The sequence below is a fragment of the Coffea arabica genome, chromosome 6e, assembly GCF_036785885.1.
Source record: "Coffea arabica cultivar ET-39 chromosome 6e, Coffea Arabica ET-39 HiFi, whole genome shotgun sequence".
Classification (NCBI taxonomy): Eukaryota; Viridiplantae; Streptophyta; class Magnoliopsida; order Gentianales; family Rubiaceae; genus Coffea; species Coffea arabica.
In genome coordinates this window covers 15,004,915-15,032,016 of record NC_092321.1, presented here as the reverse complement: position 1 = coordinate 15,032,016, position 27,102 = coordinate 15,004,915, and the positions used below count along the sequence as shown (strand labels likewise).

General features: G+C 36.4%; 3 protein-coding genes across 4 annotated transcripts; 1 reads left to right on the top strand and 2 right to left on the bottom strand.

Annotated features, from left to right (window-relative positions):
- The first annotated feature begins 1,284 nt into the window (after positions 1-1,284).
- On the top strand, positions 1,285-2,733 carry LOC113696293 (F-box/kelch-repeat protein At3g23880-like). The gene has a single exon (XM_027215729.2). The coding sequence runs from the start codon at positions 1,301-1,303 to the stop codon at positions 2,513-2,515; it is 1,215 nt and encodes a 404-aa protein (XP_027071530.2). The 5' UTR covers positions 1,285-1,300; the 3' UTR covers positions 2,516-2,733.
- Positions 2,734-3,190: 457 nt separating this feature from the next.
- LOC113696292 (uncharacterized) lies at positions 3,191-10,599 on the bottom strand. Of its 2 annotated transcripts, XM_027215728.2 has the most exons (9): positions 10,480-10,599; positions 10,219-10,375; positions 6,459-7,588; positions 6,075-6,369; positions 5,510-5,719; positions 4,975-5,148; positions 4,486-4,683; positions 4,271-4,384; positions 3,191-3,812 (listed from the first exon to the last, which is right to left on the bottom strand). In XM_027215728.2, the coding sequence occupies exons 3-9, from the start codon at positions 7,541-7,543 to the stop codon at positions 3,465-3,467; spliced, it is 2,424 nt and encodes an 807-aa protein (XP_027071529.1). In that variant the 5' UTR covers positions 7,544-7,588; positions 10,219-10,375; positions 10,480-10,599; the 3' UTR covers positions 3,191-3,464. The 2 variants fall into 2 exon arrangements, with proteins under 2 accessions (XP_027071529.1, XP_071911510.1); XM_072055409.1 differs by lacking the exons at positions 10,219-10,375; positions 10,480-10,599 and adding an exon at positions 9,581-9,686.
- A 13,694-nt stretch (positions 10,600-24,293) lies between these two features.
- Positions 24,294-24,951, bottom strand: LOC113694581 (uncharacterized). The gene has a single exon (XM_027213422.2). It carries the CDS (start codon positions 24,871-24,873, stop codon positions 24,526-24,528), a length of 348 nt encoding a protein of 115 aa, XP_027069223.1. The 5' UTR covers positions 24,874-24,951; the 3' UTR covers positions 24,294-24,525.
- Positions 24,952-27,102: the final 2,151 nt, after the last annotated feature.

Below are 27,102 nucleotides of genomic sequence, written 5' to 3'. Positions count from 1 at the left end.
TAAAGGATGTTTTGAAAGATTTTCCCTAATTTCTAAAACTGCCCCTTGCTGGGGCCGAAAAAATTCTATGTGGTTTACTTTGTGTAAAAGGTATAGTCCAACTAAAATGCCGGTAAAATTGTTAAATTGACTAAAATAAAAATATAGAGACTAAATTTATTTGATAAAAAAGTTGAAGGAGTAATTGAGCAATTTTCATTTAAAGGTTCAAATGGATGTTCCACGAGTGTTATTGTGGCAGACAATTGCGAGTGGATTCTCCAACATTATGTCAAACATGCCAAAAATGCCAACCTACCATGTAGATGTCCCCAGTAGGACAAATAATTATTGTGTCTTTTTCGTTGAAAACCAAAAAAGAATAATGATAATAATGAAAGAGTAGAACGTCAAAGCTGTAACAGAGAAAGAGAGCATCTTTGACTGCCTATTTTTCTACACTAGTCTTTGAACCATCATCATCCATGACAAAACCAAAGGGAAAACCCCTATTTTAATTTTTTTTTTTTCCTTTAGGGGTTAGTGGAGATTAAATCATCATTGGATCATATGGATGTACTATATATGCACCCGTCTAGATTTTTTAAGAAACCATTTAATGTAGCAATTGGTGGGAGGCAAGATTTGAACTCTTGCCTCCTATCCCACCAAGTGTAGGATATTATAGATAACGTGACAATTGACCAAAAAAAAAAAAAAAAAGTCTTTGAACCATCCATGACAAAACCAAAGGGAAATTTTAATTTTTTTTTTCCTTTAATCGGCCAATAATTTGTACCACTTCTGCAAAAGATCTCTTTATGATATGTTTTATTTTCTAATAACAAATATTAAGTTTCCCTGTACGGTATATTTATTAAATTGACATATGTTGGTAATTTGCCAATTAAACATTTTCTTGAAATTGTCATAAAATTAATAGAAATTATACAATTGTTTAGATAATGTACCAAATATTAATAGTATAGCAAAATGTAAAAAGAAAATTGAAAATTTGTAAGTGTATTGGTCACTCAGTAATGACCTATATATAGCTTGTATTATTTTATTAATTATTTAGATATTGGTCCTTCGATCTGTTATATCTATGTACAATTTATGTGATTTGATTTCTGCTATTAGTCTAGATTTAACAAGATTATGATGCTTATAAAAGAACAAAAGGTGTATTGATCACTGAGTGAGTGGTTAGGGGGTTAAATTGCAATTAGCTCATAAACTAAACGTTTAAAAGATTGTTTGATAAAAGGGGTACTATCTTGTTAATAAAAGCCTGGAATATCAAAGTAGAAAACATCCCATGATACCGCCCATGGCCACTGAAGGCCAATCCATGGCTCATCCACCAGAACAGGATTCCGTCCAGTCTATTTTCTCTGTGCCAGTGCCTCATTTTCCCCAAGAAATCATCACTGAAATCCTCTCCTGGTTGCCTGTAAAGTCACTGGGACAATTGCAATGTGTTTGTAAATCATGGTTTTCTCTGATCTCAAGCTCCAACTTCATCAAAAACCATCAAAAATATTCATCTAGACATCCCAAACATGCTCTGACTAAACTGGTTTTACAGGCCACTGAAGACAATCCTGATATCCTTTCAACTTTTTCTCTTCACTCTTTGCTCAATGGCATCTCCTCTATTGAAGTTGTTGAGCAGCTTGTGCTTGATTCTACTATTAAAGAAGATCCATATGACATCGTGGGTTCTTGCAATGGATTGGTTTGCTTAAGTAGCATACCTGGAGTTCTGACTCTTTGGAACCCTTGTACAAAAAAATCGAGAACTTTGCCATATGATTATCATGAGGTTGAGATACTTTACACTGGGACGAATATTTCTGACAGGGTTAGGGCTGCAACGGATCGCAGTTATTGTGCGACTCATGCCTTTGGTTATGATGACTCTAATAATGATTACAAGGTTGTCAAACTGTATAGTACTCTTACTTACAGTTTTCCAAAAGTAGAAGAACAATACGTGTATGCCTTGGGAGTTTATAGTTGGAAATCTGATTCTTGGAAGTTGATTGATGACATACCAGATGGCTTTAGTTCCTGGGATTCTTATGCTCTTGTGAATGGCGCTCTTCATTGGAGATCATACGAAGATGGCTCAAGGAGTACCCCCGTGATCATGTCACTGAACTTGGAGGCAGAGAAATATGGGAAAATTGCAGTGCCGGATAATCTACGTGGTAAGTTTGATTGGAAGTTGAGGGTTGTAGATGGATATCTTTGCATAGTTTGCACCTTCGATGATGGTACAATGGAAATCTGGATTATGAAAGAATATAGTGTGTTAGAGTCATGGACTAAAGTGGCTTCAATACCAAATTCTGCGATATTAAACAATTGTGCTTCACCATTGTTTGTGTCAGCTGAAGGTAAGATTCTGTTGCGGATTCTGTCGCAAGATTTAACTTTGCTGGACACAAGAAACAAAAAAGGAGTGGTTTATTACTCGGAGACAATTCATTGTGCTTTTCTCTTTACTGAAAGCCTAGTTTCGGTCTGATTCTCAAAATTATAAAGCTCACAGATTTGATTTCCAAGGTCTTACAGGAGATGCAATCAAATCCTTCTTCTCAAACGACAAAGAAACGCAACCTGGAAGAGAAACTAAACTAGAGGATTGCAGCTTTTCACTGTTGTTTTTGGATGGAATTTGTTGATATTTTACCGGCTTGTAACCTACTTATCTACTTAGTATTGAAACTCCTCTCTTCTTTGTCACCCCTACACGTTCCTCCCTTCACCCCTTGAATAGTGTTGAATCAAATTCCAAGGTGAACCTCTGTCCCAGCTTCAAAGAATGTGAAATATTCATTATTGGCCACTTAGTTGTTTTCCTTCTTGCTTTTGGACATTGAGACCATAAAAAATCTGATATTCGGAAATTGGTTTTCTTTTCCCTTTCGAGGCTTGTTGAGGATGAGTTAAATGATGGTGATGATTGAAGCGAATGAAGCATTGGAGAAGTTTACATCAAGTGGTGAAGATTGTGCTGCAAGGAAATTGGAGGACTTTGTCAAATATAATCAACAAAAACTTTGGTTTTGGTTCACATCTGAACTTCATTTGAAAGTCCTGACTTTTCTGATTGCTTTCTCCCTAATCCTTTTCCAATTATGTCATGAATGGTCATTAACAAAAAGCCGGACCTCAGGCGAACATCATGTGAGAATGCAACTGTATAATGGTTTCAGATTCCCAATTTATTAATCTACACTAAAAAGCTGACGCAAGGTCCTTCCGGAAGCGTTTACAACATGAATTCAATCTCAGTGTGATGCTGCCAATTATCAACTGCATGAAAAATATACAAAACATCTGCCAATTCAGCTGCTAAGTATTGCTTTCCGCTGAAGCTTTCTTGATCACACAGACAACGCTTTTTGACCGTAAAAGGAAAAAAGAATAAATTTTGCAGCCGAGGGGAACCATAATCCCAGCAAGCATGCACCCTATGTTGCTTGCCAAACCTCGCGAAGCAGTTCGTACCTTGCATTCACTCCAACATGACTTGTATCCTGCTCGTTTTTCTGACTTCCATTTGGAATTAGATGCTTTGGAGAAGACGAAGACTTGTCAACGATAATTGCCAGGGGAGAATCCAATTCCACCAGGTCCTCATCACTGGTATACCCCTTACTCTGTATGGTAGATGCATTCCTCGACAGCTGTGATTTACTACCGGCCTCGGCAACTTTTTCTGCCACATCAGAGGAGGATGGGGGTGTATAGACAACAGAAGCCGCAGGATAAGGAAATGTACTAGCAGCGTCTCCTGAAAACCTCCTCTCTATGATGCACTGCATTTCAAAGTGGAAAAAGTAAGTGAAACAATTCCAGAATTTTAATAGTTGGAAAAGGTCGTCATCATGCAGACAACCATTCAGATTATCTACAACTAAGTTTGGAGGTGTGGTACGACGAGGACACAGGACTTCTAACCATTTAGCTAGTCAACAGCTTAATATACTACCAAAGACATCTCTAACACTGAATCACATAATGTAATCATAAAACATGGCTGTAGCTTCAAAACACCACAAGCATGTAAGCATCTTTTGCTATGTAATGCCAGAACCTGCTAAATATGTCCATGTAACATGAAGGTTCTGTCCACAGATTAAGATCACGTTTCTGCATGACTCTCTCATGTTAGAAATTCTGCAAAATTGTGTTCTATAATAAATCAAGTCATTATGAATTCTTTTTATCATTATCAATTCTCTACTTCTCTGTTTGTCAAAAGGTATGTTAGTACCTCAGCGTTAAGAGCCTCTAATACAGCTCCTGGAACAGAATCAGGGCAGAACTCATCAGGGGTAAAATTGCAAAGTATCCGTTTAACCAATGGAAGACTGATTTGTGGGCATACCTGCATATTACAAGACACAACAATAAACTTCCCTAAGAGGTCCTCCTAAAATAAGATAGAAGGTAACAAGTGGAATTCATCAATATAAACAAAACATGGACCTCCATTCGAATTGTTCGATCCATAAGCATGTCTTTTGGAAGCATTAAAAGATCACTCAAAGCACTAAGAAGATAGAAACACTTGGGTTCATCTGCACCTCCCTGACCATCATCCTCACAAATGTTCTGATCATCTTTGATCGAATCACCAGCACCCATGCCAAACAAATCAGTTAGCCATCTTGTCCAATTGCCAATCTGCAAAGGTAATATATCCTCATTGTTATAACCTGTACAACGTACAAAATAGCAGATGAAATGTACTTTTATAAGATATGAGTCTTAAAACAGCTACTTTTCCACATTTCAGTCAGACTCTCCAGAAGCCTCCAGAGTCAAGGGGACGGACTAATTTCATGCAACCAATAGATAAAGTAGCAAATATCTTGGCATATGGACAGATGCAAATGGATTCTCTTTGCCTGAGTTTCAAAAAATGCAATCTGTATGAGGTTAGAATTTATTCAGAATTAGTGAGAAAAAACTTACAGAATTTTTGAGCTGTGCACCAGAGCCAAAACTTAAGTCTCCAGCAGGAATAGGCAAAACCCTGCAGTCAACTATGGGATCCGATACTGGATCAGTTGGGATTTCATGTTCTGACTCCCTAAGAATAGCGTTGAACATGGCCACATCTAGTCTGGCAAGACATTGTTCCATGACCTAATGAAAAATGCAGCATCTAGTGAAAGATATGACAAATATAAACAAATATGGAGGTTCAGCACATGAAAACCCAAAAGATTTAAAAGCTACAACAGTTGAAGCTAATTTTGCAAAACCAAGCTCCACCAATACAACCTAGTCAATATAAGAAGAAGATATAAGAAAAACTACAATGGCTTAAAAAAAAACAGAGAGAGAGAGAGAGAGAGAGATAAAGAACCTGACAAGAAAAGAAAGTGGTAGCTGGAAGGGATTTTCTTTTGGGGTGGGGATTTTTTTTGGGTGGGGGGGGGGGGGGGGGGGGCGGGGGGCGGTGGGGGGTGGTTGCAGGCTGCCAGGCAAACATAAACATACACACCTTCCTCGCCAACACAGGCAAGCACCCACATTCATGGCCTCCTGCTCGAACAGGACAAAGTCTCCCAAAAGCATCCTGGAAAGCATTTTTCCATAAGTTAATGGAAAAACTGCCTTGCTGCTGATCACCCAAAGGAGGGCCCAATATTCTACCAAGAACTTTGTTCTTTGTGTGGTCATCATTGGGAGATTGCATATTCGGAGTTAAGGTCTGAAACATAAGAAGTTAGACTTGTACCAAAGAAAAGATACACATATAAACAAAACCTAAGTAGACAAACTACATAAATTAGTACACCACCTACACGGCTTGTGAACAATCAATACGAGACACTTCTATTTTCCGACAATTCAATTTGACAAAATTTGCTCTATGTACAGATTGAGTATTAGCTATACGAATATGTCACAATGATAGTTGTCTTCTTGCCAGGCACAATGTGAAAATAATTGGTTAACATAACATAAATATGTATGTTTTTGTTATTCTAACAAAACGATTTTAGTTTCACGCAAAAAATGTATAGAAAAATGCATTTATAAACTGAACAGCATAGAGTGATCACCTGCCACCATATTGACTCAACTATTCGGGAGAACATCCACGACTCAACTTTCTCTAAGGCAGCAGTAAATGTCCTTGTTTCTTGCCAATCATCCATCAGCTGCATGAAACTCTGCTTGTTTGGTAGTTTGCTGCCTGAATTACTCTTCCATTTAAGCGACGAGAACTTTGCTTCACCAATCTTTCCTCCATTTGACTCAAATGCTTTTGCAACAGGACTTGATTGACATGCACTTCCAAATGTCTGAGAGATAATTTCTCTCAACACAACCGTGTTTGACAGCCAGAATGTCAGCCTTACTCAAAGGACCAAAAGGAAAAATTTGTTAGATAAGGAAAAAAGGAGTAAATTCAGGACCATATAAAAGACAAAATTACTACACACCTTGAGACATCATGGCCACAAGACTTTGCAATCAAAACTAGTCCAGAAACAGTATTTCTAGAAACAGTAGCACGCTTGGCTGGAGACCAGTGTTTGCAGGCGTGAATATAGAGCCTACACAAGCGTCTAGCAGGCGTATGCACCTTATGCGCAGAGCTACCATGCTCAGGAACCACAGAATAAAGTGCAACTTCTAAAGCAGCTACCTCCCTAAGCTCTTCTTCAAGTTTCTCAATTCTTGTTTCCATGTCCTGAATCTTTTGATCTGAAGCTGTCTTGTCTTCATTCTCACCATTTTCCTCAGTTTTTACTGGTTCATCATCACTTCCAACACTGTTAGCACTAACTGAAGTCTCATCCTGTATATCAACATCCTTTGCCTCTTCAAGTGGTTTGTCAACGACTCCTGAAAATTCTGCTGAAGGTTTTGGATGCACTTTGATAGTCTTCAAGTCATCAGATATGTTTTTCCCTGTCCCTTTAGAAAACTCTCTGTTGGATGTTATGGGCTCATTGATAGTACTTTTTGATGCTTTGGATCGCGTATTATCCGAACTCTGATCAGATTTTGCTCTTCCAGGCTGAGAACTACCAGCAGGTAGATCATTTTTTACTGGAGTTTTAGAAACCCTTGAAGCTCTTTCTATCTTCTCATCATCAACTGCCGCAATATCTCCTTGGGATGACACTGAATCATTAGTCGTGTCACTATCTGATTCTTGCTCTGAGTCTTCATTAGGCTCATTACCCACATCATGAGAAGGATCACTTACTTTGGAATTGGTATCTTTATCAACTATTTCAAGTGTTTTTACATCAGGAGATGCTGCTTCAGACTTGTGGACATCATCCACGTAATCTATCACCATATTTTGATAAACTTCAGATGGCTCTGTGCCTGTGTTTGGGTCACCCACTAATGTACCACTGTCAGCTTTAGCAGATGAAGCTTTCACTTTATTTCCTTCTCGTTTCAAAGCATTTCTGTCACTCTTCTGTTGAAAATTCTGATCTCTTTTCTCGGGTTTTGCAGAAAATTTCCTTTGATTATTTTTCAGAACTTTCTTCCTGTCAACCTCTTTCATGCTTTATATTCACTTTTTTAACTGCATTCCAACAAGCAGCTACAACTGAAAAAGAGGAACAACCATTCATAAGAAAAAGTTCAATCAAGAATGTCTGCAGCAGCCTAAATATCATGACATGACAGTGGCTTTACAAGTCTCTCTAACCAATCTCAGGGAGCCAAAGCTCAGGAAGGAATTTGTAACACACTCAAATGCAGGAGAAAGGAGCGGGGAATTCGTTTTAAATGTTTTTTGAAAAACCTGATCATGTAAAGAGAAATGATGAACGAATGACATCCCGAAATTGCATTAAATTTCAGAGGAATTATAAGAAACTAGTACTTTTGGCACACAATACTTGTGTGCTTATTTCAAAAATATATAATTAATTAATTTTTTTACAATAAGTTATCGTATGTAGAATCATGTTAGAGCATGTATGATTTTTTTTTTCCAGAAATCTATAAGCTACTCTTTTTTATTTAAGAAATTATTACATTTAAAATCATGGTAGAGAAAAAAGAGGGGATGAGGGTAGTTGTACTTAAAAAGTTAAATTACAAACTTGGAGCATGCCATAGGAAAGCAGCTACAATGAGAGACAGGCAAATAATTAGGGCTGGCCAAAAGTATATGGTTCTGGATACAGCCTTCCTGACACCACTTGAACAGGACTCCACTCCAGAGAAACTGTATTTACTATATACAGTAGCTTACACAAACCAACTATGGAGTTGTACACTATGCAACAACATGACAAAAAGAATCAAGTGTTATTGGCAAAAAGTGAGTTTCACCAATAACACTATGTTTCCTTAGCAAGCTGTCATGCATAAACAACAATCAAGTCATTGCACTTGTTAAGACTTGGTGTTTTGTTTTTACCAAGCAGATACTCATTTAACTAGATCTTCTTGTAGCAGTTAAAGAAACCTTATATTCTTGCCCTATTTGAAATTCTCTATAGCTAGACAATGACTGTGTGTATTTTTTAGGAGAAAAAGCAATGAAGTAGAGAAAATGTGGATCCTTGAGTTACTCTCATGTGAGTACAAGCGTTTACAAGAATGTAAATGGGCATAAATCAAAACAAGAATACTGCTATTTTTCAATTACCAAAAAAGAACAGTATTTTTGAATGACAAAAGAACAAAAAGAAAAGCGAAGCACTACAACTTCTGGGATAGAAAATTATGCAGCACTATTCCAGCTTCTTTTTTCTTTTTTGAGCACAAATCTATTTAAACGGAGATACAACATCCAAGATATGCAGCCACAGGATAGACTCGGGCACAAAGAACTGACTCTTTCTTTCAGAGGATGGTCATTCATAAAAGTCCAACTCAAACTGTGAGTCAAAATCACAATGTTTTATGAACAATTTCTCCCCCATCTAAGAAATCTTTTGTGTTAATCGCTCCAGCACAAAACTGCTTAGCGGAGCCAATTACTATAGTTAAACCGCCAATTTAATTGCTTAGTCGAGCCATCTAATAAAACTTTATGTTAATTGTTGCTTCACAAAACTGTTTAGTGGAGCCAACTACAATAGTTAAGCCACCTAGTAGGACCTAAATCTCCAGGAGTCTTAACTGGCATCTTATCACTAAAGCGAACCCACTTAAAACAACAGACAAAATGTGAAAACAGGACAAGATGGTACTGAATTCCCTGCTAGATAGACAGCTAGCGATGTACAATTGAAGAATTTACAGTGTACATAGTTTCACCAATTTGCTAATCTAATTTACCGCTCCTCAAGAAGCAACAAAATCATCCCAACTGAATATTCTGATGGGGAGAACAAGTTGCAACCCTGTAGCATAATTATTAAGCAACATGATTGGGACATAATACAGCTGTACTAAAAGCATATGTTTACGATGACAGATACTAATTCACAATTGCTTAAATTATGGCGACAGCAAATAATTAAATTTTCCATACGAACAAGAAACTTAAACAAAACATATTCATAAATTTTTTTTAAAAAAAATACAGAGCAGACAGTTGTTTACGACCCTGTGCATAAGTTTACTTATATTGTTTCCTCACCTCCATTTCAAGCAATGCTGATCATTATACCATCATCCCATAAGAAATGAATAAAAAGAGAGCAGAGAAAATTCGGTAAAATGAAGAAAGCCGAATTCAGGGGAGGTACATGGCGGTTACAGCCTGGGAAGTGGGGATTGTGGAGCATAACCGTCAAATCTCAAAAGTCGCAATTTTCCAAAATTCCAAACCCATATCCATACATTGAGAGAGGTCTATTTTTCAATCAGTTCAATATCAAACCAACGAAATAAAAGAAAAGGAAAAAAAAGAATTAAAAAAAAAAAAGTAGATAAGGAGCGAGAGGAGGAGGAAAACATAGAGATAGTAATAGATTACTTTTTTTCTTTTTTTATTTTAAGAAAAAAGGTACAAATTTACTGGTAGCATTTCCCAGGAAAAATATTCTGAAACCAACGGCAGACGCCCGGCTACTAAAAAAGTCAAAATTCCTCCATATCACTACACAGACTTTCCGGAATGGGAGAAAAAAAAAATGACATCATATTTCATTTGATCCAATACAATCTCCTCCTTTTTCTTCTCTAGTAGATGAAAAGAGAAAGAGTATAACTCAAAGTTCATACGTAAAATGCCGTGAAGAATACAGTAAAACACTAAAAAAAACAGAGACTCACCCAAAATTCAAGTTTGCTTCTTTAGCTCCAGAGCTTCGGATGGAGAAGAGAATATCACAAAAAGGAAAAATGACGAAGAATTTCAAGTTTCGTGAGGAAGAAGCAGCGGGCGGGAGGATCTTCTCAGACTTGAAAAATCGCAAATGGCATGATATTACTGCGTAATTTCAACGTAATAAGCAGAATTTTCGGCGTTGCTGAATTATGAAGGGAGAAGAAATAATGATGCAGATGAATAAGTGCGAGGCGAAGACTGCTTACTGCTAGCAGAGTACTGGTGCTGGTGCTGGTGCTGGTGCTGGTGTATGGAGAAAGAAAGCTGTTTAGATTGCTGGAATCATTTAATGATGATGATGATGATGATAAAGATGGGGATTGACCGGTTACGTTGATGTCGGTGGGGAGAGAGTCACCGGGAATGACCGGTTACGCTACGCGTTTATTCGTCTTGACTCTTTATGGATGGATTCTTTGTTCTTTGACTTCTTTCTCATGGGTTGGTGAATTACTGTATGGATAATTTGGGTGGTTGATTTTTTAAAATTTTTCATCTCATTTTTTATAAGTATATTTGTAAATAAAGAAACCACAGGTATCACAACTAATCCTATTCGAGTTAGATCAAATCACTTAGGGAAAGTATAGTTAAGGGATGCAAACTACTTCTACTTGCACCAACATTTGCTGGTAATAAAAAAATGTCATTGAAAAAACATATTTAACAAAAAAAAAGTCATTGAAAAAACATATTTAAAAAGTCATTAATTCCCTTTTTATTCCCTTGTAATCTAATTTTGTTGTTAACATTCTTCCTTATTTTTTTTCACCGATCTAAAATGAAACCATTAGGGTCTATTTGATAACATACAAAAGTGCTGAAACTGAATCTTTTCAGATATTCAAATGTTTTGAGTGTTTGATAAATGAAAATCCATCTGCTGAATTCGTTAAGCAGTGCTAAACTTGTGCGTATTTTTTTCAGCACAAAAATCCTAACTAAATGCTTAATTCTGATAAGAATCAATAGAATTACTTCAATTACTTTATCTTATCTACCAAATCTACCATTGTTTGTTAATTATGTTCAAAATTCTTATCTAATTAAACAATTTGATATTCTCTATCTAACGGTTTTTAGTTTCAATTTTCTTCTTTTTTAATGACTTTCACATCTTTGCCATACTCCTCATATAATATATTTCATCTTTTATATTAATTTGATTTAAAAATAAATATTGTCATTTTCATACCTAATAATTTTAAGTTAATTAAATTATAGGTTCTAGTATTTCTTTTTTGAATGAAAAGATATAAGGGCTAAATTGTCAAATTAAATTTATTAAGCATTCAGTTATAAAAATTTATCAAACAGTATAAAGAAGTTTAGCATTAAAATTCAGACATTCATATATTTCTTTTCAGTACTTAAAATTCAGCAAATTAATTGTTTCAGTATTCAGATTTCAGAATTCAGACTTCAGAATTCAGATTCAGTTTTATCAAACGGAACCTTTCTCTTTTTTCTTATAACAAAATTTTATAGAAAGGGTAGTTTTAAAGTCGATCAAAGATGGGGACGGTTATAAATAACGACTAGTAATTATTCTTGAAACATTCCTTGAGCTATTTTATTAATTAAAAAGATTTCGTAGAATATGGTTTTGCTTTGATTCAAGATTCCATGACTGGTACTAACAAATCAAAGAAAGAGGACAAAGGTCATTGAAAAGAAATTTTAAGGGTGAAATAATAAAAATAGCAACATTTAATTATATGAAACATATACCACTAATTCTTTATAAATGAACTATCAAAAGTAACTACTAAACTTGACCCAATGGTCAGGGAAGGGCGTTTAGAGTTCTTTTAGCCATTAGTGTTAGATTGGATTCAAGATTTAATTTATAGATATAGCAGTTGAGGATGGGAAGGGAGGAGCAGGAGGGGTGTCTGTGCACATATATAATTGATTGAATAAAACTTTTGGAGAGATGGTTAAATTAGGCAATTGTTAATGAAAAACTCTATTTGTTTCCGATAGCACCTTTATTATCCCTTTTTTGCATTTTTTAGACTCTTATTTATTTATTAGTCCATATGATGAAAATAATAAAGATAGTGTGATACTACAAAATAATGGAGTGCCAATTTAAGATCAAAATAGTTTCTTTTGTTGGCATTAAATGGCTGTCCGTAGGTTTATTGACCCACCACCTAAACCACGTACTATCCCCCGCAGACAAAGTGACGAGTGAGGGCACTAATTGAACCTTTTTTTTTTATTATTCCTGATTAATTGAACGTTAGGGACTGATGGATAAATATGGTAAATTGAATACGAGCGTATGGATCAGATCATCAGACAGTCTCATATGGGGACGGACAACGTGGGGAAACATTGGCCCTTTTTTATTTGGAAAGCAATTAATTTTTCAACAAAAAAAATGATTACGTTGTACATATTTTTTTTATTATTTTTTTATTTCATATATATTAAATCGTTATAATATATTTTTTAAAAAAGATCTAAAAAATTACAATCCAAACAATGACCGAAAACTGGATACCTCCTCAGCAGTCCTCAACTACATCTATAACCCAATTGAAACTATTATTGCCAATAAACTTGAATCATAAATATCCTGCACATGTGAAAAATAGGCAAAATATTTTTACCAAATTTATGTCATATTATATTTTTCAAAGATGAGACTGCAAATTGTTTGGCTTAAATATAAGGGTTTTTCTAATGGGTATCCATATTGACACTCGTTAACGCACTTAACATTTACCTAATTTGCCATATAAATATACGTACTAATAATTATTATACTCCCTTGTATTTATATACTTTCCTTGTTTAATTTTACCTACCCTCTCTTGTATTTATTTACTTTTTCTAATTAATTTTACATTTTCAATATATAATCATTTGAAATATATCTTTAACAAAGCACCCGTTAAACAAACCCTAAATATTATAGGTCTCAAAGGCACAACTACGGTTTGATCAAATTGTGTTACCAATTAGAAAGCAACAAGAAATTAGAAACGCTATGCATTATTTTTGGCATTTCTCCATTACTTGCAGTATAACATGTTCACTGAATAAATTCAATCTATCACTCTGATTTCATCGAATGATATATATATATATATATTTTGGAAGGATCGAATGATATTGAAAACAAACGGAAACAACAAGATAAACAACTGCCAGCCAATTTGGAGAAATAAAAAACTAGACTGCCTCAGTCTTATGCAAGAAAAGAAACACAAAAACAAGAAATCAATCAAATAATTGCAAAATGATTAATGGAGGTCCCAGAAAGAGTAGTGTTCATTTCTCTGGGTTTAGCAAGAGAACGAAAGAATCAAGTAATTTTCAAACGTTAAGTCAAGATAACCACGTCTTGTAAACTTGAAGGAATTAGCTCTCTCTCGCTCTCTCTAAACATGCTTTTGTGAAGCTTTTACGCAATTGAATACATATTCTTCCACTCCTCACGAATGAATATATCCGAATAAGTATACTAAAACTTTGGTATTCCGAGACTGCAACGCCAGAGGAAAATGTGCATCCCCATTTTGAAGATTGGCAAACAAATTGAAAGGACAAACTGGAACCCAAGAGAAATTGGATGGTTGTCGTTATAATTAAAAAGATATGAATGTAATTATGATGGCGAGGCATACCAAATGATTGTGTTCCAATCGTCATTGTTTATGCAAATGTAATTTTAGTGGGCAATCTGTACGAACATTTATAAGTAATCTATGATTCTGAAAATACATCCCATCATATGTTGGTGATAAAAGTGGAACTTATCCAAACTTTTTCTTTTGGCTAAAAAAATGAAGTTGTCAATAGCAAGTCGCGGTCTTAATGGCCTATGAGCTCAACTGCACACTATAAGAAAGGTGACAGGGACAATACATACATTAAGAGGAATAGTGCTGCTCTAACGGGTGAGACGGAGATGAAATAAATAAGAAGCCGGTGGGAGTCACCGACGAAGACCGCCACTCAAATAGTAGACAAACCAGAAGAAATTTTGATGGATGGGGACCCAAGCTTTGGCTTCTTGCTTCCGTGCCATATGTTTCATTATTTTCATGTGTGTGTAAAATTACCTTTATTTTTCCTCTATCATTATTTACCTATAGAAAGCAACAACTGGACAAAAGAGGGTTCAAGGAACCGTTCAAGTTCTTGCATATGGACAATATCTCAAGGAACTTAAAAGCGTAGATTTACCATCAAGAAAAGTCTTTAGGTAGATGCACCGTTTTGTTATTAACTTTGTGTGTGTTTGGATAGGAGATTATTTGGGATATTTATTTTTTAAAAATATTATAATATTTTTTCGATGTGATACATGCAACATAAAAAAGTGATTAGTAAACGTATTAATTAATGATATAACTAGGTCAATGTGCGTAAATAGGATGTAATCTAACTTCTGGAGTTTTTGGTATGATTGATCTTATGCATTTGTTTTGGCTAGACTATGATTTAGATCTTCTAGCTAATACTTTTTGTTTATCTTATATCCTAACACACTACCAAAAATAGTCAAGTCACAAATGTTTCGTTCATTCTAAAGATGAACTAAGACACATTACTGCATCTTTAATCAATTTCTAACCAAACACTTTAGGAAATGACAAGTCATTAAATCATCATCCATGAGATTGCGAGTTAAAAATTTGTAATTTGTCCGAGCAATCTAAAATTACTATATATAGAGCATATATATGAATCATATGTTGGGGGTAGGATTAGGTTTATTTCTAGGAGTCTAATCCTAATTTTCATTTATTGCGACAGAATTGGGAGTGTAGTAGTTTTGCATTGTTGAGAGTGCATTAGGTTAATGACATGACTTGTAATTAATCTTGTATGCGTGAGGCTACCTACTGCAATTTTTTCTTTTTTTTGTGTAAGATGATGTGATGTATTCCCATTGTTCAATAATTGGCTGTACTTCATTTTGGCCAACAACAAAAGGCAAGTTGAGGTATGGTCCAAAATCCAAATCTGAGCAAATTATCCAATGGCCATTAAAACTTTTAGAATTGTTAAATTTTGATTATTGAATTATTAAAAGTCTGGTTTTGATCACTAAACTATTTAAAGTTTAAATTTCGAGCCATTTCGTTAGCTTTTATTGTTAACTATGATAGATCCGAGTGCTAGCGCGATTCACAAGATAAAAGAAAGAGGCAAAGTTAACGATTAAATTTGATGAAATGGTCAGAAACATAAATTTTAGATAGTTCACCAGTCAAAAACAGACTTTTAATAGATCAGTAATCAAAACTCGACGATTCCAAAAATTTAGTGGCCATCCGAATAATTTGCTCTCCAAATTTTTTATTGTACTATTTGGTGTGAAGATGACCTTTTTTTCTTTTGGTTCTTTTTGTTTTTTGTAAAAATGGTTATTTTTCGTTTTTAAACTAGGGACTTCGTCATTTTACTAAGCTATACCATCAAAATGTTTATGTTCTCAATGTACTTAGTAAAAATTAATTTTGCCTTTGTCCTTCCATCGTGCTTCAGGTCTACAGGTCCAAGACACGATCGGAGTTTTAGCAATTATTTGAATTCCGTTCTCTTAATCCAAAATGGATATGTTAAGTTATGAGTACTCAGATTTTATAAGTATTTATCTATAACACTCTACTTTTTTAACGTAGAATGGGAGTATCACACATTCACTTTTACATCTATATGTCGTGAATAACATGTTCCGAAAACATTCTAGTATATTACAGATCTATGATGTTAACGTGGAAAATTGCAAGCTAATAGTTGTAAGTTCTCGTGAATCTCAGATGATGAAGATCAAAATCGCTATTTTATGAATTTCATATTTGTGTTCTCGTAGCTAGCCAACGGATACGGCCTCATGCATGGTCCTATGTATAGCAATTTAGGTTAATTTTTTGTAAGAGATTTGTCACAGAATTAACACATTCTTATGTACTTTCTACGATCAAGGGGTAATCCGACGGGTACTAAATCACTACCGACTCAAACGGGTGCCTATGCACCTGCTAACGGAATATTTTAAAAAATTCTAATGTAGGACAAGAGATTCGATCCCTTGACCTATACTCAAGTAAAGTTTTAAAACTCTTTTGGTAACCAATTATTACTTTACGTGTAGTTGGTTATGCACTGACCATTAGATCCAGTGTCGTCCAATTTCGTCCTGTGTTGTTGGCATCCATTAGATCCAATACTGACAAAACATTCATTGGATTCTCTGCAAGGTACCTAGTTTTAAGAAATTGCCAATTGCCTCCGAGATAAACATATAAACAACGAAAAATAAGCATCAGCCGCTGAACACTAGTAATGTTTTGTCAAGAAGCTAGCTTTAGACTTACTGGCTGTGGCATCCAGTTGTTAGAGTGAGGTTCACAGCAGCCATGGCAAACTCAAGATTTTGATGGATGTTATACACGTAATGGGTTCCACTTCCCCTAATAGGCCAAGTAATAATTCTCGAAAACTTAATAATACCAGGTCCCCAATTGTGACATTTTATCTGCATGATATCTTATCCTCTAGATTTTGAATTAGGGCCAATGATTTGAGCACAACAATTTGGTATTGTTGCAAGAACCCGGAAAAAAAAAATGGAATCAAGATCCGCTGCATTTGAATGGATTCCCTTCATAGTCCTTTGTTTGGTCATGAAAATTTACCTAGGCGGTAGTACATAGTAAAACTTATTAAGAATAAAGGATCCATTGTTGAAGAAACATCCATTTTTGAATGCTACTAGCTCCGTTTGGATTGGCTATTTTTTCAAAAACAAGTTTTTCAAATACAATGATATAGTAATACACAAATAAAAATAACTCAAAAATATTTCATCTATATAATATCAAATATTTATAGTAAAAAATTTTTATATACACTGTTATAGTAAATTTTTTCAAAAACACCCCTAAAAATAGCTAATCCAAATGGATAATTTTGGGCCATTTGTGTACCTCCGCATTCACCATTTAATTAAGACTACACCCATAGAATTGAACTTCTTGCTTGAATTGTCCAATCACCACAAGCTTTGCAAAGAGCTTCATTTTGTTTGTTCGTTTTTTCTCTTTTCCTCCCGAGCATGGAGGTGACAAACAATTGCTGACTTGCGCAAGAGGGGAAATGAACTCCAACCTTGGGCAAAGCAGGGTTTCAGATGCCCTTTTTGGCCAACTTGGCGTTGTTTCTTCCGGCTTCTGGACGACGGTGGTGGGGCACGAGTGACGGTCCCTTTTAGGTTGTGGTTTCGGTTTGGTGCTTCATTTTCAAAGGGCAAATTTCTTAAAATAATGCTCAATTCAAAAATTCACATTTTTTTATGTTTTATTAGAATTTCTTTTTCACGTAGAATTGTCGCATTTCAGACATACTACGATCATGAAGTATTATTTTATTTTTGTAATGTGTCGGAAAAAATTTTTTGGGAAAAAAATATTTTTTAAAAAAAGAAAATTGCTGCTGTTGTGGCATCTAAAATCGAACGCAGCGATTGCCAAGTGTCCAAAAAGTATAGTTTCTTAGCCGTTGATTGGAATTGAAATGAACACGAATTGTTATTTATTATTTTTTTTAAGTACTGGTCAGTGGTCGCATCTCATCTCGGATTCGGTGACTGACTAGAAGAACTTTTTGAAAAAAAAAAAAAAAAATATTTTTGTGCCAAATGCTAGTGTGTGGGGATTTTAGCAGTATCCTGTCCCAAAAGTGGAATGACATGATGCAAAAAAGACGTTGCATTCCGTTAGTTTAAGATTTATCTGCACTGTCTAAAGGCGAATTTCTAGTGTTTGGACCGAAGATTATTTGTCCAAATTTATTTGCTTACATCATCATTATAATTTTTAATATATTTTTTTATCTTTTCAATTATTTTTTTATCTCACATACACCACATCACAAAAAGTGCTACAGTAATTATTTCAAATAATCTCGCATCCAAACACACAACGATTAATTGAAAATCATCACAATTTTGGTGTTTGCTTTCATATTTTCTAATCAGATGCTATGAATTTTCTTATATATTGATTACGTAAATATAATTATTCCAAACATTCACCTTTGCACGTTCTATTAAAGCAATCTTTAATTTTGAAAATAACACACTATTCGCAATATAATGTCGAATTAACTAAGAATAATCATATATAACTACAAATGTATAAAATTAATTATTAACTATAACTGAAAATTTTTAATAAGCCAGTTGTTAAAAATTTTCATTTTTACCGACTTTCACAACTAACTTAATTAACATAATCATAATTATCTACAAATAAAATAATTAATCATTTATTTAATAAAATGAGCATTCGTTAATTGCAAAAAAAGTTAACTCAGTACACAGATTAACTAAATAATCATACGCATAAAAAATTGGTCAATAAACTAATAAACTATAAACCCAAAAAGTAATTTTTCATAACACATAATCATATTTAACTATATATGTTACCTGCACAACTAAATTTATTACCATAATCATTAATAGTGCTCAGTGCACACCTAATGTGTGTGCAATCAAAAAAATACATAATATTTAAGGTCATATATTTTAAATAAAATTTTTATTACTGTCTTTTAAATATTTTTCATAAAATAATTTTATCTGGGTAGTTATAATGTTTAGGAATAGTTATCTTGAAAACATATATTTAAATAGTTAAAAGTAAAAATCGTCATGAATAGTTATAGGTAGTTAAAGTAAAAGTAATTTTTATAAGTGCAAAAAAAGGAAGTTCATAAAGTGACATAAATGTTAACCTCAATATTAACTACGAACCCCTTACTCAAGCTTTATATTTAGCATAGATTATCTGTAATTAAAATAATTACTTATTGATTTATTTAAAAAAATATATATTAAACACAACTAAAAGCTATTAACTGAATATTCAAATTACCCAAATACACGTACATTAATAATACCTACAAATCCAAAAATTTATTATTCATACCATAGTAGTATGCTGTAAATGTTAACTATCCAATTTTATTGAGTTTGGATGCCGCAGTTGCCTATTTTTAGTTAACTAACTAATTATACGTAATACCTGGCAGTCACCGCATGTGGCGACTAGGACACAAATACAAAAATTCCCCTAATGTTCCGACATCAAAGAAGAAAAATCGAAAAGAAAAAATATTTCACAGTTGCCGCATTTTCATAAACGAGATCCCCTATTGGTAGAAATTCGCCTTTTTAAAGTTAGTACCGCTACTTTATTTGCAAATACTAGTGATACATTAGAATAATTTGAATATGCTTTTGCTTTAGTTTTGTCATACTGCTACTTAAATCAACATTCCAAGGAGGAGAGATTGATTAGATGGTACGAAAAAAGAAGTGTAAGGTGCATTTACCCTTTCAATAATATTCAATTATAGAATACCTTTTTGCACAGAGTATCAAGCTTAAGAACTGTAAAATAGCATTATTGAAGACAAAACATATTAAAATAAAGATTTACATTATACCCTCTGCATCATTCGTATGAAACATGTCATTTGCAGGTGACATGAGAACTTCGTAAGAATGGTTTATGTACACTGTACCATATCGTATTCATATGAACTGCATGAACCATGAAGATTTATTAATTACTTCAACACGAATATTGATTAAAGCAATTACTAGTCAAACTCAAACTGAAGTTTAATTCAGAGGATGAATGATAAATTTAGGCCTTGTATAGATTATCATTTTTTAAAGAAAGTTTTCATATTTTTTGTAAATATTCCTTCTGCATAATTTTCAATCCCTTTTTACCTCACGTATAACGTATCTCAAAGAAGTGTTAGAGTAATTCTTTTCCTAAGAACTCGCAAAAAATGCAATTCAAACGGGCTCTTAGATCTCAAAACGATTTTGACTCTCACAATCAATTGAGATTTAATTTCATAAGGCAAAACATAGGACACAAGAACTGCTAGAAGCAAAAGTACTTGGCGATCTCATCATGAACCATGAACTACTAGTACGTACAAATTTAATCTTGGCATACTATAAGTAGATGCAACGTCGCGTGTTTTTACTAAGATAAGAGAATTTTGGAAGTTCTTGCCTGATTATATTATGTCCCAATTCAGTCATTGTTTCGGGATCAAAGCAGGCAGATATGTTTCTCTAATCTTTCTAGATTGAAAAGGAAGACAATGTTGTCAGATGCCAACCATGAAATTGCCCCTTTGGCTTTGGGGGGTAGAGCATTACTCAACTTCGTCACAAAGCCAAATCAAGAAGTATTAAGTGAATCCCACATGCATGAACTTGTAGAATGTTGACAAAGTTTACTTTTACGTAATTAAAAAGAGGAAGGTGTGAACTCTTTTCAAAACTTTGAAGGGAGAAATCTCTCTCTCTCTCTCTTATTCTCCCATTTATAGCAAGCAGGTGAGTGAGATCCAAAGGCACTAACCAAATTCGTCTGAATCCATTTACGCACTGCACTCACTTGGTAACTAATTAAATTGTGCAATAATTAAAGTCAAAATGACATTTAGGATGAACGCCAACTAAAGAAGCGGAGCATGGCTTTTTACGTTTTTCTCGTAAACATATTTGTCAATTACTCTTTCACTTCATATATGTCAAATCACTGCAATATATGTTTCTATAAAATTTTCATAAAATAGCAATCCAAACGTGCAGATCTCTTTCTTTTATCTTTCTTTCTTGAGCTATTACTCTTAGTTCTTCCTTAGTTTATAGATTGTTGCTCGCATTTGTTTGCTCGAAAGTACAGATAAACACTTTTTTTTTTTTTTTTTAAGGTTGACCATGATACAATATGATTGCAAATTCGCTGGCAAAGCTTCCAATGCATGATGATGCAGCTTTAGATCTGAGTCCCCGTGATCAAAAGTCATGGGACGAACGTTAATCCCAGACCTATCTCACGGTCTCCCCGTGCACCTAGTCCATGCTATGGACTCGAATCAATTAGGGCCAAATTCATTTTTGTTTTCTTTTCTTATTAAATAATATAAGTGCCGCGATTATCTGTCAAATGTCAGTCCATGAAACAGCAGTACCAACAGATCAAACCTGGCTTTGGGCTTGTTTTGGGCCTTAAGCTAGTGAACGGGTTAGTTGGCCTTAACTGATTATTTCTTTCAAATATTATTTTACTTGCATCATAATTACAATTTTTAATCGATTTTTTTTTTAATCTTTACAACAACTTTTTTTTTTCAAAATCTTCTATACATCACATTATAAAAAGTGTTATAATAAATTATTTCATTTTAGATCATATTTCAAATATCTTTACAAAAAATATTTTTATTGCATATGCATCACATCACAGAAACTGTTACCATAATTAGTTCAAGTGATATTTTAAATAATTTCCTGTCCGAACACACTCGTACTATTTCTCACCTGTCTTTCAGCTACTGAAATGGAAGTGATTTACAAAATGTTAAGAGGAACGATAGGGATTCAAAGTCAAGAACGATTCTTTAAATTGTCAAGGAACTCGGCAATAGAGGGAAGAACACGTCTTGTTCCTTAATCGGAACCTTTCTCTCTTCCATGTAGTTGTTGATCATCATTTCAATGTTCCTTAATTGGTTTGAGAAATCTGGCTGTGCGTGAGCCTTTGGGCTCATTTGATGAAGTCGATGGACATATAATTCCAATGTCTAACAGTCATTTTCCGCCACAAGCAGTGTCCAATGGGTCCTGCCCACTACCCGCCAACTTATAACTTTGGCGGGCCTCCGTTCGGTTCTCTGTCGTTGTGGGCCCTTCAGCACTCAAAAAACCACGAAAAACATCCCATCGGCCTCTGGCAAATGGAAGGGAGCAGTAAAAGAAGAAAGTGGGGTGTTTGAAATGCGGGTGGAAGAAAGGCATCTTTGGCATTACATAAAATAAAATGACAAAAAAAAAAGGAAGTGTGTGTGGCCAACAGGAACACAAGCATCAAATGGCGGTAGTCACTCACTCAATGGTAGCATCTGAATATTCGTCATATGAATTACTGGCAGACCATTGATTAAACAGTTGAAAAGGACAACAAAAAAAAAAAAAACAGAAAAACCACACATTCTTGGAAGCTGCAGGTGGAATGTATTGTCCTCAGACGATCTCCTAAGCATCTGATCATCATTTCCATGTTCCTACTCCCGCAGCATGTTTTGCCAAATGACCTACTTCCATCCGCTGAGGATACCAACTGAAAGTACTTGCATATTCTCGTTCAGCAAGTTTGACAAGCAACCAGGTGGATTTTGGTATCAAACCACAACAAATCCCAATTTATGCTTCAAAGGTACTCAATGAAGGCTTCACGAATGAACTACTGAGCATGCCGTCAATTTCATGTAACAAGAGAAACTTCAATCTCTAAAAGCATCCAAGAATAAGGGAGATTAAAATAAAAACAAAAATAGGATTGCCCAGAATTCACAGATTCAAGGATCATCACCTTCATAGAGAAATTTTGGTTGAACCTACTGAAGGTAACACCAGCTTCAGAAGCTATGATGTCAAGTTCATTGTTTGCATATAAGCCAACTGATATGTTAAAACACGTTCTGATTGGTCAAGGTACTTTCTATTTGCCTTGCTGATGAAGAAATCTATCATGCCTCTCAACTCCAAAAACTAGCAAGCTTGCAAAAACTAAAAAGAAAAGGATCAAAAGGCCATAATGCGCTAGTTTTCTTCTGCCACATGCTCAGAGTACAGGTCACATCTAAGTATTCTTGTTTATTTACACCATACACCACAAACAGAACTCTCCAATAACAATAATCAAACATGGGTAGCACCTCCATCACTGTTTGAAATACGTGATTCAACCCTTACAAGAAACAAGGCCCAAGTCTACCACAAGTAATAGTTGGCTAGCTGGTCAAAAGTTTCTGGAGCTCATTAAGATCTCTGTTTAAGGTGGCATTGTTTTCTTGCAAATCAATTTCATAGGCACCTCCAAAACAGATTACTTCATTAGACTGAGTAATCGCAGTGAGTCACACATCAAACAGACAGAAGTACTTTAGACCTAAATGTCAAGTTAAACCCATTCCCAAAATAGACTAACTAAATGTAGTGAATCACAAAATGTTTGTGTCCGTGGTTCAACAACATTTAACAATATTCTAGCAACCCAAGTAGCCTCTGTTTATGAAACAATATCTTGAAACATAGAGAACTATACACTGCTTCATATATGCAGGAAGCAGACACATTTTTATTGAGTGAAAATCAGAAGCCCCTCCTCCTCACTTCCTTCTTTATCCCCAAAAGAAGAAAAACAAACATCTGAACAGATAACCGAAAAAAGTGTATGGACACCTCCTCCAGAGTGCTCAACAAAATGCATGGGAGCAAAGGAGACAGCCGCTTACATTTCTTCTTCAAAGAGCAAACAGCAGGGATTCCAACAGATGAGCTTAAAGTATAAGCATTCCAATTATCTTGAAAAGACCACTTTACAGTGCTTGTGAATGTTGGTGAAATTGTTATGATATATGCAAACCACATAAGGAGTGGACCATCAACTAAACTACAGATAACAAACATCTAAACTTACCTTCTAATCAACTATAGTTAAGGTTACCAACATACGGGTTCAATCACCCGTAAATCCTACATGAACCACAGAAGTTCGAGTAAACTGCATCAAGACGCAAGAAATACATATCTAGTTGGGATCTGGAAGTTCCTTAACCATTATGGTATGAAGACATCCTTATGAATGGATGAGTAAATATAACCAAGGTTCCAAAAAGAGCAGCAACCGAAAAGCCTAATTATCCACAGAACCACCTAAGGTCCAATACAACATCAACCAGAAATTTGCACGGTATTTCATGCTAAGTCTACCAGGTTCCAAGACATTTACTACAAAACACCGCCACTGAAATACAATTCACATAAATATTTGAAACTATGGATACACAATAACTGCTACTCCAAAATTAACATTTCAGTGAATCAACCACCATAACAAAGATTAAATTCCAATAACCAAAAACTTATGATTAAATTACAAAAAACATAAGCTTTTATGTAAAATTAACATATTCTGATTGCAAGATCATAAGGTTAACATAGTCAAAATTCCAGTAAATAAAAACGCAGTAAAGTAAATTTAAAATCTCAAAAGATTTCATATCTCCCAGAGTCCCAGCTCCAGAAGTCAACCAAAAACCCTTATTTTCAACTACACCATGAAAACATATCAACAGAAGAACCAAACCCCAAAATGACTATTTCTTCATCATCATCCTCCAGATTAATCAGACTCCTGCGAAGCAGCGGATTCAAGCTCGAGGCGTTCTAGGGCTTTCTGGTGTGCCCAAGTCTCGAGAGTGAGATCGGGCTTAGCGTTAAGCCCGACGCCGAGTATGACGATAGTGAGGAAGCTGGTGATGTAACACGGCAGCTCCCAGTCTTCCCATTTACGAGACTGTCCGGGCGGCGGCGGCGTCCGGTTGAATAAGTAGCCGTTGGGTCTCTCTTGGTGGCCCGGTGTAGCCCATCGACTCGGCCCGTGGGCGTCTCCTCCTCTTGTTCGAAGGGCTGGGCTCAATCGCGCCCGCAACATGCCTGCCGCTGTGGCCAAGGGTTTCGGGGACGGCATTTTTCCACTGCGATGTCGCGTTTGGGAACGAAGACTGAGCTCTTCAGTGACTAATCCACTTTTGTACCCTTAGGATGGATCTTAGACTGAAGCGGGCAGAGATCCGTAACACCATACGGCGTCGTTGTGGCTCTCAAGTCGTTTACCTTTTTATTTTTCTGAATTTTCTAATATGAATTTTATTTTGTTTTTTTTTATGTCGAATTTTCTTTGGTAAGAGCACTAAAATAGTATAATAAATTTTTTCTTGATTAATTAAAAATAAAGAAGAAGTAGTCGATAGTACCTTAAAAGATTTATAAGTAATCTTACTTTGAAATTTATGTCACGAACTTTATTATTGGACATAATTTACGACTAAAATTGGATCATTTTATTACGATAATTTATGAACGGTTTATGTGAAACTACATGTACATTTATATAAAAATTGTACAATGTTGGCTTTTGAATTAACCATGAGAAAAAAAAAATCCTGATTACAGAATAAGTTGAAGTAAAAATGTGTTCTGTAGTGGGGCCCAGACGCACATCGGTCCGGGCCACGAACAGCCCAGTCCGACCCACGAGCTCGGACTGGAGGTGCTGGGCTACGGTTTCAGGTCGGCCCATGCGGGCGCCACCTCTCAGGCGTAGGGGCCTGATGGGCTGCGAGGTCCGCATCCTTAGGCTCGTGTCATGGAGCCCTAGGAGTCATTCACTCCAGTAAGGACTCCTTGTCCTACCAGGAAGCTACTACCTGAGCATCTATAAATACTACACAAAAGAGAGGCACAAGGTACGCTATTCATAGCACAATCTCTACTCTTTCACTTACAAGATCTTCCTCTGACTTGATCGTCGGAGTTGCTACAGGGGACTCAGCCCCGCAGCTCGCCCGCGTGCAGGTCGGACGATTCAGCTCGCTCCCTAGGCACCCGGTCCGGTCGGACCTTCACTTCGGCAATCGCATCAATTGGCGCCGTCTGTGGGAACACGTTACTCTTCTTCGCGAATCATGCCGAAAACAAGGTCTCAGAGGAACGCTGGTGCATCTAAGGGGAAGGAGCGAAGCGCCCCCCTAAATTCTCATCGGGATCCGACACCTGAAGGAGCAGGGGCGGGGCCTTCACGGATTCCGCCTGAACAGCTGGTGCAAACGGTGGCGGCAAACCTGCCCACCTTCGAAGCGATCGTGGACTACCTCAAAGGGCAGTCGGGAGGTCAGTTCGACAAGGAGCCTAAGGTCCAAGGAGCCGACCTGTCAGAGTCCCGAACTGGGAGCCCCAATCACGGGGCCAAGCGGGCGCGTCGGGAACTCACGCTAGAGCAGGTCGAGGTCGTGGAGCCATCTCACAAGAACTCCCGAACTGAACATCCGGAGCCCGTCCGGGGGCTCTCCCCCCGGAGGGAGCGACAACAGGTACGGGACGAGCTGGACCTGATGCTTGACCCGGAGGCGGACAGGTACATTGCTTCCCCCTTTGCGCTTGACATCGAGGAATACCAACTGCCCGCGAAGTTTAAAATTCCAACCATGAAACCTTACGACGCTACTACGGATCCGGAAGACCACATGTTCGTGTTCATGACGCAGATGCGCTTACAAACGGCCGCAGATGCGGTCAGGTGCAAGACCTTCCCGATGTTCCTAGAAGGAAGGGCTCGGCAGTGGTTCCAGGGACTTCCCCCCAGATCGATTAGTTCTTTCACTCAGCTCGCGCGACTGTTCTCAGCACAGTTCGTTTCTTCACGAGCCTTCTCCAAAAGCACCGCTCACCTTATGACCATTCAACAAAGGGTCGAGGAGTCACTGCGTGAATACATGGTGCGGTTCAATAACGAATCCCTCCAGGTCCGCGACCGAGATGACAAGGTGGTCATGGCTGCCTTCATTAACGGGTTACGGAAGCAGAAGTTATACACCGAGCTCGTGGAGCGACCACCCAAGTCAGTTCGGGAGATGTTGGATCGAGCTCATGAGAAGGCCAATGCTGAGGAGGCCAATCGCCTGAAGAGCGCCCAGGAGAGGCAGAGGGATGACAAGCGCAGAAGGACAACTGACCAGGGGGACGTGCGACGTGACCAAGGGCGGAAAAGTACCTATGACCACCCGCCTAGAAGCCAACCCTTAGGGGCAGACAAGCCTTGGACTTCCCTCACCGCCCCCCGAGCTCGGGTCCTCGCGGTGATGGAGCAGGAAGGGCTATCCCGACCTCCCCGGCCCTTGGCCGGGGATAGAAGCAGGAG

What these genes read in the sequence shown, in the direction of transcription:
- LOC113696293 (XM_027215729.2), top strand. Translation starts at nt 1,301, where the DNA reads ATGATACCGCCCATGGCCACTGAAGGCCAATCCATGGCTCATCCACCA.
- LOC113696292 (XM_027215728.2), bottom strand. Translation starts at nt 7,543, where the DNA reads ATGAAAGAGGTTGACAGGAAGAAAGTTCTGAAAAATAATCAAAGGAAA. An exon ending in TTGAGTCAATATGGTGGCAG is followed by an intron (nt 5,720 to 6,074) that starts GTGATCACTCTA and finishes CTTATGTTTCAG; the next exon opens with ACCTTAACTCCGAATATGCA. An exon ending in GTGCACAGCTCAAAAATTCT is followed by an intron (nt 4,684 to 4,974) that starts GTAAGTTTTTTC and finishes TTACCTTTGCAG; the next exon opens with ATTGGCAATTGGACAAGATG.
- LOC113694581 (XM_027213422.2), bottom strand. Translation starts at nt 24,873, where the DNA reads ATGCCGTCCCCGAAACCCTTGGCCACAGCGGCAGGCATGTTGCGGGCG.